Source organism: Hyperolius riggenbachi, chromosome 5 (assembly GCF_040937935.1).
Source record: "Hyperolius riggenbachi isolate aHypRig1 chromosome 5, aHypRig1.pri, whole genome shotgun sequence".
In the NCBI taxonomy this organism is placed as follows: domain Eukaryota; kingdom Metazoa; phylum Chordata; class Amphibia; order Anura; family Hyperoliidae; genus Hyperolius; species Hyperolius riggenbachi.
The window spans coordinates 206272967-206285227 of NC_090650.1; the positions used below are offsets into that span (position 1 = coordinate 206272967).

A 12261-nucleotide genomic window follows, 5' to 3' on the forward strand; every position below is an offset into this window, starting at 1 on the left:
CCATCAATCACCTCCTGTCACCCCCTAGCACACCTACCCATCAGATCAGGCCCTAATTTGCCCCGTGTGGGCTCCTGATCACTCGGCCAAACCCTCAGATCCCCCTCAGACCCCCTTCCGATCACCTCCCCAGTGCATTGATTGCATCTATTTTCCCCTCTAACCGCCCCCTGAGACACCCATCAATCACCTCCTGTCACCCCCCTAGCACTCCTATCCATCAGATCAGGCCCAATACATCCTGTCATCTAAGAGGCCACCCTGCTTATGACCGATTCCACAAAATTTGCCCCCTCATAGACCACCTGTCATCAAAATTTGCAGATGCTTATACCCCTGAACAGTCATTTTGAGAAATTTGGTTTCCAGACTACTCACAGTTTTGGGCCCGTAAAATGCCAGGGCAGTATAGGAACCCCACAAGTGACCCCATTTTAGAAAGAAGACACCCCAAGGTATTCTGTTAGGTGTATGATGGGTTCATAGAATATTTTATTTTTTGTCAAAAGTTAGCGGAAATTGGATTGTTATTGTTTTTTTCACAAAGTGTCATTTTTCACTAACTTGTGAGAAAAAATAAAATCTTCTATGAACTCACCATACCCCTAACGGAATACCTTGGGGTGTCTTCTTTCTAAAATGGGGTCACTTGTGGGGTTCCTATACTGCCCTGGCATTTTAGGGGCCCTAAACCGTGAGGAGTAGTCTAGAAAACAAATGCCTCAAAATGACCTGTGAATAGGACGTTGGGCCCCTTAGCGCACCTAGGCTGCAAAAAAGTGTCACACATGTGGTATCGCCATACTCAGGAGAAGTAGTATAATGTGTTTTGTGGTGTATTTTTACACATACCCATGCTGGGTGGGAGAAATCTCTCTGTAAATGGACAATTGTGTGTAAAACAAATAAAAAAATGTGTCATTTACAGAGATATTTCTCCCACCCAGCATGGTTATATGTAAAAATACACCACAAAACACATTATACTACTTCTTCTGAGTACGGCGATACCACATGTGTGACACTTTTTTGCAGCCTAACTGTGCTAAGGGGCCCAAAGTCCAATGAGTACCTTTAGGATTTCACAGGTCATTTTGAGACATTTGGGTTCAAGACTACTCCTCACGGTTTAGGGCCCCTAAAATGCCACGGCAGTATAGGAACCCCACAAGTGACCCCATTTTAGAAAGAAGACACCCCAAGGTATTCTTTTAGGTGTATGATGAGTTCATAGAAGATTTTATTTTTTGTCACAAGTTAGCGGAAATTGATATGTATTGTTTTTTTTTTCACAAAGTGTCATTTTCCGCTAACTTGTGACAAAAAAAAAATCTTCTATGAACTCACCATACTCCTAACAGAATACCTTGGGGTGTCTTCTTTCTAAAATGGGGTCACTTGTGGGGTTCCTATACTGCCCTGGCATTTTAGGGGCCCTAAACCGTGAGGAGTAGTCTAGAATCCAAATGCCTCAAAATGACCTGTGAATAGGACGTTAGGCCCCTTAGCGCACCTAGGTTGCAAAAAAGTGTCACACATGTGGTATCGTCGTACTCAGAAGAAGTAGTATAATGTGTTTTGGGGTGTATTTTTATACATACCCATGCTGGGTGGGAGAAATCTCTCTGTAAATGGACAATTGTGTGTAAAAAAAATCAAATAATTGTCATTTACAGAGATATTTCTCCCACCCAGCATGGGTATGTGTAAAAATACACCCCAAAACACATTATACTACTTCTCCTGAGTACGGCGGTACCACATGTGTGGCACTTTTTTGCACCCTAAGTGCGCTAAGGGGCCCAAAGTCCAATGAGTACCTTTAGGATTTCACAGGTCATTTTGCCACATTTGGTTTCAAGACTACTCCTCACGGTTTAGGGCCCCTAAAATACCAGGGCAGTATAGGAACCCCACAAATGACTCCATTTTAGAAAGAAGACACCCCAAGGTATTCCGTTAGGAGAATGGCGAGTTCATAGAAGATTTTATTTTTTGTCACAAGTTAGCGGAAAATGACACTTTGTGAAAAAAAAACAATTAAAATCAATTTCCGCTAACTTGTGACAAAAAAAAAAAATCTTCTATGAACTCACCATACATCTAACGGAATACCTTGGGGTGTCTTCTTTCTAAAATGGGGTAATTTGTGGGGTTCCTATACTGTCCTGGCATTTTAGGGGCCCTAAACCGTGAGGAGTAGTCTTGAAACGAAATTTCTCAAAATGACCTGTGAAATCCTAAAGGTACTCATTGGACTTTGGGCCCCTTAGCGCAGTTAGGGTGCAAAAAAGTGCCACACATGTGGTATCGCCGTACTCAGGAGAAGTAGTATAATGTGTTTTGGGGTGTATTTTTCCACATACCCATGCTGAGTGGGAGAAATATCTCTATAAATAGACAATTGTGTGTAAAAAAAATAAAAAAATTGTCATTTACGGAGATATTTCTCCCACCCAGCATGTGTATGTGTAAAAATACACCCCAAAACACATTATACTACTTTTCCTGAGTACGGCAATACCACATGTGTGGCACTTTTTTGCGGCCTAACTGCGCTAAGGGGCCCAAAGTCCAATGAGCATCTTTAGGCTTTACAGGGGTGCTTACAATTAGGCACCCCCCAAATGCCAGGACAGTAAACACACCCCACAAATGACCCCATTCTGGAAAGTAGACACTTCAAGGTATTCAGAGAGGAGCATAGTGAGTCTGTGGCAGATTTCATTTTTTTTTGTCGCAAGTTAGAAGAAATGGAAACTTTTTTTTTTTTTTTTGTCACAAACTGTCATTTTCCGCTAACTTGTGACAAAAAATAAAATCTTCTATGAACTCACCATGCCTCTCACTGAATACTTTGGGATGTCTTCTTTCCAAAATGGGGTCATTTGGGGGGTATTTGTACTATCCTGGAATTTTAGCCCCTCATGAAACATGACAGGTGCGCAGAAAAGTCAGAGATGCTTGAAAATGGGAAAATTCACTTTTGGCACCATAGTTTGTAAACGCTATAACTTTTACCCAATCCAATAAATATACACTGAATGTTTTTTTTTTTATCAAAGACATGTAGCAGAATAACTTTCGCGCTCAAATGTATAGGAAATTTTACTTTATTTGAAAAATGTCAGCACAGAAAGTTAAAAAAGTCATTTTTTTGACAAAATTCATGTCTTTTTTGATGAATATAATAAAAAGTAAAACTCGCAGCAGCAATCAAATAGCATCAAAAGAAAGCTGTATTAGTGACAAGAAAAGGAGGTAAAATTCATTTAGGTGGTAGGTTGTATGACCGAGCAATAAACCGTGAAAGCTGCAGTGGTCTGAATGGAGAAAAAGGCTCTGGTCCTTAAGGGGCGAAAAGACTGTGGTCCTGAAGTGGTTAAACAATACCAGTTGCTAGGCAGTCCTGTTGATCTATTTGGCTACAGTAGTGGCTGAATCACACACCTGAAAACAAGCATGCAGCTAATCCAGTCTGACTTCAGTCAGAGCACCTGATCTGCATGCTTGTTCAGGGGCTGTGGCTAAAAGTATAAGGCTAGGTTTCCACTTGTGCGTTTGCTCTCAGTTTTTCTGCTCAGAAAATTCGCATACATTTTAAAACCAATAGTAGTGAATGGACCTGTTTCCACTCTATGCGAATTTTCTGGCGCGTCGGCATGCGTAAAAAAATCTGAGACCCTGCATCAGATTTTCGCCCGTCGTGCGCGATTCGTCCACGAATCGCCTGTAATATATTTCAATGGCATCGCATACGAACGCGATATTTCGCATAGTTTAAGCGATTCGGACCGTTGTACCCAGCATGCTGATGATGATGTATTTCCTCTTCCTGTTTCCTCCGATCGACAGAGAGATAGAGAAAGCAAGCTGTCAACATGCAGAGGAGTGTTTATGATATAGAGGAGCTGGTAGCTCAGATACAGGCGCACCCCTGCTTGTATGACAAGGGACACAAAGATTACAAAGACATTCATATGGCCAGAAGACTTTGGGAAGAGATTGCGTCATCTTTTTTCAGCAATTGGAACGAAATGACACCAAAACAGCAAAATCTCAAAAGTAAGTGAAATGGCTGTTTATTATGAGTAGTAGTGTTGCAGCAGTAGTAGTATGTTTATGTAGTGACCACACCCGGGCCCCAGGTGCAGCAGAGGGCCCTATAGGGCCTATTATGTGTACATTCGCCACTAGTAGTGTTGCAGCAGTAGTAGTATTTTTATGTAGTGACCACACCCGGGCCCCAGGTGCAGCAGAGGGCTCTATAGGGCCTATTATGTGTACATTCGCCACTAGTAGTGTTGCAGCAGTAGTAGTATTTTTATGTAGTGACCACACCCGGGCCCCAGGTGCAGCAGAGGGCTCTATAGGGCCTATTATGTGTACATTCGCCACTAGTAGTGTTGCAGCAGTAGTAGTATTTTTATGTAGTGACCACACCCGGGCCCCAGGTGCAGCAGAGGGCTCTATAGGGCCTATTATGTGTACATTCGCCACTAGTAGTGTTGCAGCAGTAGTAGTATTTTTATGTAGTGACCACACCCGGGCCCCAGGTGCAGCAGAGGGCCCTATAGGGCCTATTATGTGTACATTCGCCACTAGTAGTGTTGCAGCAGTAGTAGTATTTTTATGTAGTGACCACACCCGGGCCCCAGGTGCAGCAGAGGGCTCTATAGGGCCTATTATGTGTACATTCGCCACTAGTAGTGTTGCAGCAGTAGTAGTATGTTTAGTATGGCCCCAGTTATACACTCCACTTTTGTGTACAATGTTGTATACAATCTCAGTGGTTAAATTAAAAATTAAAAGCAATGCAATACTTTGCAGACAAGGCAAATTTATTTTTTTAATTGCCATGGGAAAAAGTAGAAACAAAGTTGAACACAGTTTCTATTGCACACACATTTATAACATTTTACATGGTATTTTCCTCATAGGACATCACACCTTCAGGAGAATTAAAATAATTGGCTAGGTGATCACGATAAAATAGGGCCTGATTTGCAGACCTACCATTATCAACAGTTGTCACATCCTGGAGGGGCCTTGTATCAACATCATCCATGGTACACGGTTCATGGTACCTCAGATAGTTGTGTAAGATACATGCTGCCTTCACCACTGCTACAGCAGTATCGGTCTTTAAATTGATAGCAGTGTGGAGCACTCGCCATTTGTTACTTAAGATGCCGAAGGCACATTCTACCATCCTTCTTGCGTACGTTAGGCGAGTGTTGTAATTTCTTTTCACATCGGTTAAGCCTCTGCATCCGTATGGCCTCATGACATGAGTAGAGAGGGCGAAGGCCTCATCAGCCACAAATACGTATGGGCATGGAGGTGAAGTGGTGCGAGGTAAGGGTGTAGGAGTTGGTAAGTTCAGTGATCCATCTTCCAGAGCGTAATGGAAATTTGTATGTCTAAACACAAAAGAATCACTGGAACTACCATATGCACCTACGTCGATATAGATGAAGCGGTACTCAGAATCTGCGACAGCCATTAAAACAATAGAAAAATATTTTTTATAATTAAAGAACTTAGTACCACTTGCTGGAGGCATCACAAGCCTAATATGTTTACCGTCAATGGCACCTACACAATTTGGAAAACTACAGTTTTTCCAGAATTTTTGTGCAATGTCCTCCCACATTGACGTGTCTGGAACAGGCATGTAGGTGGCATGGAGTCTGCTCCACAAAACTTTGCAGGTGTTCTTAACTATGTTGGATATGGTGGCTTTGCCTAAGCGAAAGGCGAAATGCAAAGATGCATAAGAATTTCCTGTAGCCAGAAATCTGTAAAAAAAATAATGAATATGAAATATAGTTGATGTTATACAAAGATCATATTTCTTGTATGTTTTCACATGGCATTTAATAAACAAAAATTTCTTTTGTGCTTTTTCAACAGTAGAGGAAGTGAAAATGAAGTGGAGATCCCTCAAGGACACATTCAAAAAGGAACTTGAAAAACAAAAAAAAATGGAACGTAGTGGAGCTGGTGCACATTTCAAGCCCAAATACCGCCATTATGACTTGCTCACCTTTCTTATTCCATGCTTCGAGGCTAGAAGGTAAGTTACAATGCATCCATATACTAATCTTGTGTATGTACAGTACAGACCAAAAGTTTGGACACAACTTCTCATTCAGAGAGTTTTCTTCATTTTCATGACTATGAACATTGTTGATTCACACTAAAAGGTAACTGTACTATTAATAATACATGTTGAAGTATAGTACATAATCAAAAATTGTGCAACAAGTAAAAATATGTTATATTATAGGTTCTTCAAAGTAGCCACCTTTTGCTTTGATTACTGCTTTGCACACTCTTGGCATTCTCTTGATGAGATTCAAGAGGTAGTCACCAAAAATGGTCTTCCGACATTGTAACGAGTTCCCAGGGATACTTTGCTCTAGTTGGCCCTTTTGAGTTCACTCTGCGGTCCATCAATGTTCATAGTCATGAAAATGCAGAAAATTCTTTGAATGAGAAGGTGTGTCCAAACCTTGGGTCTGTAGTGTATATCTGTATAGTCATTTATTTTTTTTATTTTTTTTTAATTCTAGCACAGAGGATAGCTTGCCGCTAACTCCACAAACTATTAATGTGGATGATGATGTTGATGATACTCAAATGAGCATAAATTCATCCGGAGATGCAAGTGACCTGAACATCATGACAAATTCTGATGAACAAGCGGCAAACACTCGTAGGTCTCTGAAATCGACCAGTAGTAGTGAGAGTGTGACAGCAGCTAAGAAAACTAAAGTGACAAGCTCAAGAAAAGTAGTCCAAGCTGAGAAAGATGTTGGGGACAATGCTCCATTCCAAGGACTACTGGAATACTTGAAAGACAACAAAGACAAGCAGATGCAATACATAGAGAGGGAAGAAAGTGATTCATATGTCATAGTTAAGTCAGCTATTCCACATCTTAAAAAAATTGATTCCGAATTTTTCCCAGAATTTCATGCCGATCTGATTAATCTGTGTAGAAAATATGTCACTAAAACTCAGACCAAGCAACAACGGGCACTAGGTAACGATGGGAATAGGTATGGTCAAATGCAGCAAGAGTTGTACAGACCACCTGCACAACCTTATCGTACAAACCAATCAAACACCAACCCACAAACCCAATCTGTAAACAGTATGGGTGCCAACACCCTACCGAACCCAACATATCATACTTTGCAACCTGCTCAACGTTCCGATTACATGCAATCTGAACCTTCCTTCACACAGTCTTTATTTAGCTTGGATGACAAGGATGAGTGAGATGTTCTGTACTAAAAAAAAATTCACATGTAACATTGTTGTGGATCGCCAAATGTTTTAGTTTGGTTTTAGTATTTAGTAATAAAATATTTTTGAATGTTACTTTTTTTATACAGAGGGAACATAGAGGATCGTTAGGATACAGAAGGTTTTTCCACCTTCTACTGCAAATGTATTTTTTTTGCTTTTACAAAAAAAACATAGTACGTTCATGTAAATTTAAAGGTGCAGACAGTGCATGGTAAACAACGTCCCTGGAGGGTACTCACTTCTGGAGAGAAAAGCATCTTCTCTTGTCCTACTCCATGCCACAATGGACTCACTGTAGGAATCGGAAAATCAGACGTATGTCTTCCATGTGCATCACCAAAAGTATTGTGGAATGGACTAGTTCAAAGGAAGCCAACTTCGGTTTCAAGAACCTTACAATTCGCCGGTGAATATGAGCTAGAGAGGTTTTTTTGGGAGTACAGTGCAATTTGGCTACGCATAAAATGAACCACACAAAAGGTAACAAATATACGTTTACATTTATAACGTGATTTGTTACCTGTTGTGTTGTTCATATTATAGCAAAAAAACTATTGTTTACTCGACTACACTTCTTTAGGTCAACTGTGCTACATTCCATGTAGTACATTGTCACACATTGACATGACCTATGGCGTTCTCTACATTTTTCTATGTTTAAATGTGGAAAAACAATTGACACCTGTTCTTTTCAATTATTGTTGACTATTGGTTAATATAAAGTTTACTACAACATTTGAGCGATCTGATGTTTGTGCGTTCAAGTCTGCTTTGATTTTGTTGGTCATGGAAATTACCAATAACAAAGGTGTTATTTTGCAAAGAAAAATAAAATAAAAAGTTATGTTAATTACTTGTATTGTAGCTTATTGTCTCAAATGTCATGTCCCTTGCCATTTCCAGTTTGTACAATACAAAAACACAAACACTGCATAGCTGTCCATTTCATCAAGGTAAAGACACACAAGTGCACACAATGTGCTTATATAACTACATGAACTACGATCCCACAAACGATTCCCCTTTGTGATAATTCTCTCTGCTTTACAACACAATATTAACTTTAGAGCCAAGTGATTTTGGCTCCCCCTTCTACAAACCTGGTCCTGGTACAAGCTTTCACAGCTGCAATAGAGGTGGCCACAAGGCATAGGTCAAGGGCCACCATCAACAGAGGATAAGCTGAATTTCTAAACACAGGTAAGTCACCTATCACCTACTCCACTCATGATATGTCTACACTACTCCTGACCTTCCCTTGCTGCTATTACACATACATATATATATATATATATATATATATATATATATATATATATATATATATATATATATATATATATATATATATATATATATATATATATATATATATATATATATATATATATATATATATATATATATATATATATATATATATATATATATATATATATATATATATAGATAGATAGATAGATATATATCTATATATATCTATAAATATCTATATATATCTATATATATCTATATATATCTATATATATCTATATATATCTATATATATCTATATATATCTATATATATCTATATATATCTATATATATATATATATATATACTTAGGTTGAATATATGGTTCTATTACCTTAAAGTCACCAATAGTTGCTCCTCAGGAGAGATAGCAAGGCGAAAGTAGGTGTCCTGCTTCTTCAGATCTACACCGACAATGTGGAGCAGTTTATCAAACCTTGGAGGGAAAAAAACAAATTTTTGTACCAAAACAATCTAATTACATATTAGATACAGTATTTACAAATACAACACACAATGGTACTTACATAGGTATAGACATGCGAGTGTACATGAAGAACTTCTCAGGATGGACTCTCAGGTCTCGGTACAGCATTGAAAATTGGCCTTTGAGAGGCCTCTCAATAAGGATCGGATGCACCCAGTATCTGTGCTGTCTACGTGCAATCCTTCTTCTCCTCCTCATATTTTGCAGCCGCATCATTAGCATACCTAGCATTCCTACTACCAAAACCTCCTCAAAAGCAAGGATAGGAATCAAAGGATTCATTTTGAAACACAGCAGCATAAAACACCTCCTCTCTCTCTCGACTACTACAACCAACAAAGAAGGTAAAAAAAAAAGCAGGAAGTTGTCATCAGTCAGGACATTGTCACTAATCTGTTGTTGCTAGGCAAAACCAGCTTTCAGAAATTTCGTGTGCGAAAATTCGCATAAAATTCGCATAGAATATTTTATGCGATTTTTCGCATATCAGAAAAATCGTACGCGATTATTCAGAACGATTTTTTTCTGCAACAGTGGAAACAAGCCCTTAGAAACACAGGATCAGCAGGAGAGTCAGGAAACTGGTATTACTTTAAAAGGAAAAATCCAACTCCTCAGTTTAGGTTCCCTTTAAACACAATAGGATCCATGACACTGAACTTACAACTCAAGCAACATGCATGCACTTCCGTTTGCACAATAAAAAAAAAAAACAACAACAAAAACAAACAAATTGAGTGTGTGTGTTTTGGAAAAGCATGCATGCTGTCACTAATACTTCTCTGATAAATGGATGCAATATCACTCCTTGGCCAGAGTTTACACCCATTTGTGGTATCAAAGTGTTAGGGCTAGGGCATGTAAATTATGGATGAGTCCTGTAAACTAGTTAAAGCAAACATACCACAGACACTGTTAAATTATGTTTTCATCATTTATATATTGGCTTACCTTTTTATGTTTTGCACCCAAAAAGTGACTTTGAAGATTAAGTGCTGATGCACACGTGATATTACAAATCTAGAACATACAATAGTTAAGATGGTTATTGAACAATTAAAAAAAAAGAAGACCATTTGCACTTTTTTATACAATAATCAGATCATAATTTTACGAAGTGTTCAATGTCCCTATGGAAAAAAAAAAAAAAAAAAAAAAAAAAAAAAAAAAAGCTTATACACCCAGTCCTCATAATCAGGACTGTTTTAAGGAACCAAAATCCACACTGTTTATTAATGATACAATTTTAGCGAACAACTGAACTTCAGATCCAATAATTGTCCGCAGAAGAAAGAATCAATCAGGACCAAATCTGGGATAAAAAACAAAAAGCAAAAACGATCCGATAATTTAACTAGGGGGGCTGCGGTTCTGACCGGACGTAAACTCTACGTCCCATTCACCGCGTGCCCCCGCCGCTCTCACCGCTTTCTACCCGCCGCAATGTGCTGCCCTGCCGCCTCTGACGGCAGAGCACTGTGAGCCGAGGCAGGAGCAGTTTTCATTGGCTCCTGTCATTCATGTAAGCCGTTCCCATTGGCTTACATGGAGTGACAGGGTCAGGAGCCAATGAAAGCGGCTCCTGACCGGCGCACAGCGTTCTGCCGTCATAGCGACGGCAGAGAGAGCAGCCTGTGGCAGGGACAGAGCGCCATGACCGGCGGATTTTAGCGGCGATTAGTCGGGAAGCGGCGGTTTACTGGACCAGCACCATCTGGTCCTTAAGGGGGCAGAGGGTGCTGGTCCTGAAGTGGTTAAAATAGAATACATCTGAAAAACAGATCTGAGAAAAGATTGATAATGTGATTTTTTGTCGACTGGCACCATCAACACTATCCGATCTGAATGATCGAAAGGTCGATAGTTTGCTGCATTGTATCGTTAATGGGCACTTCAGTCATGATTGTCATGTACTTCTCTTCCTCACAGCTAAGGTCTTAGGTCCCTTCAAGTGTAAGTATTTTCTCACCTAGGTTTATGCTCTAAGTCAAGCACATATACAGTGGGAGAGAGATCCGTTGAGTGCTCTCTAAAAGTAGAGGCCTGCATCGGGTCGGGTATCTGCGGGTTACCTGAAATGCGAGTCGGATACCTGTCTTGATTTTTATCGGGTTGCAGGTACCAAATTCCCTAGAAAGCGGGTTGGGGGTTGGGTGCTGGTAGAATAACATGATCAGTTACAACGCAGCACTGTGAACAGGCCCACATGATTGTATGAGCAATGAGTTGACCTGCAGAATTATTCTGCAACGCAACTGAGCACTCTAAACTATCCCTTAGAAAAAAACACATTGAAGCCAACATTTCTAAACCACATTGGGTCTCTTTATCAAGGAAAACAGCTCTAGTGGGACAATCTAAAAGAAAAAAAAACAAAAACAAATCCATGAGTGCACAACATTACTAAAGCTGGCCGTACACTTAAAGATTTCCACTCAATGTTCCAAAAACGACCAATTCCTTTCTGAAAATAATTGATTCAAAAGGAATCGATTTTTACCGTACACTGCACATCAATTTCCAATAGATTCCAGCATGGAATCTATTGAACTGTAGAGTTGCACTGTTTGATGCAATGCAAAGCTATAGGCCATCAATCTGCCAATGCCCTAACCCAGCCCCCGATTGTTTTAAATTTCCATCCTGTCCGATTGATTCTTTCAACCGATTTTTGGTTAAAATAAATCAAAAGTCGATCGATCTGAAATTTTTGGGAATCTATTCCCAGCAAATGATTGAATCTGCAAGGAATCAATTGAGAAAAATCAAATGATTGTATGGCCACCTTTACAGCTGAAAAACACTGTGCTATTAAGTGCTGTCAACAGCACACAAAAGGGGAACACCAGACTGCTAAAGAACATGTGTGACCCCGGCCAACATGAAACCACTCCCTCGGAACACACAACCTACATTGTTCCGACACTTTCTCTGTAGCAAGCCGAAATAGAGGGTCTATTCACTAAACTGCGGTAAGCCGAATAATGTGCGTAAAGCCTTACCACACGATGATAATAATGCCACACTATGACAATGTGATAAAGTACTGCAATGCATTACGCGCTACTCGCACATAAAGCTTTACATGTGTTTTGCTTACAGTTACTGCAGTTTAGTGAATATAGCCCTATGTCCCATGTGGGGCAGAGCTGATCACAA

At 39.7% G+C, this 12261-nt stretch overlaps 2 protein-coding genes across 2 annotated transcripts in view; one reads left to right on the forward strand and one right to left on the reverse strand.

Annotated features, from left to right (window-relative positions):
• The window catches only part of LOC137518572 (bromodomain-containing protein 4-like), a 170769-nt gene that overhangs the window by 147423 nt on the left and 11085 nt on the right, over positions 1 to 12261 (reverse strand). Inside the window, exon 3 of the mRNA XM_068236621.1 lies at positions 10054 to 10122. Within this exon, the coding sequence (XP_068092722.1) occupies positions 10054 to 10122 (69 nt within the window). The remainder of the gene's footprint in view (positions 1 to 10053; positions 10123 to 12261) is intronic.
• LOC137518252 (uncharacterized) lies at positions 3882 to 7290 on the forward strand. Its single transcript, XM_068235851.1, has 3 exons — positions 3882 to 4065; positions 5917 to 6079; positions 6579 to 7290. The coding sequence occupies exons 1-3, from the start codon at positions 3882 to 3884 to the stop codon at positions 7288 to 7290; spliced, it is 1059 nt and encodes a 352-aa protein (XP_068091952.1).

Bases quoted from the DNA above. Each gene is read 5' to 3' on its own strand.
- LOC137518252 (XM_068235851.1), top strand. From the start codon at position 3,882: ATGCAGAGGAGTGTTTATGATATAGAGGAGCTGGTAGCTCAGATACAG. The intron at 4,066-5,916 runs GTAAGTGAAATG...CTTTTTCAACAG, and splicing joins AAAACAGCAAAATCTCAAAA to TAGAGGAAGTGAAAATGAAG. The intron at 6,080-6,578 runs GTAAGTTACAAT...TTTTAATTCTAG, and splicing joins CCATGCTTCGAGGCTAGAAG to CACAGAGGATAGCTTGCCGC.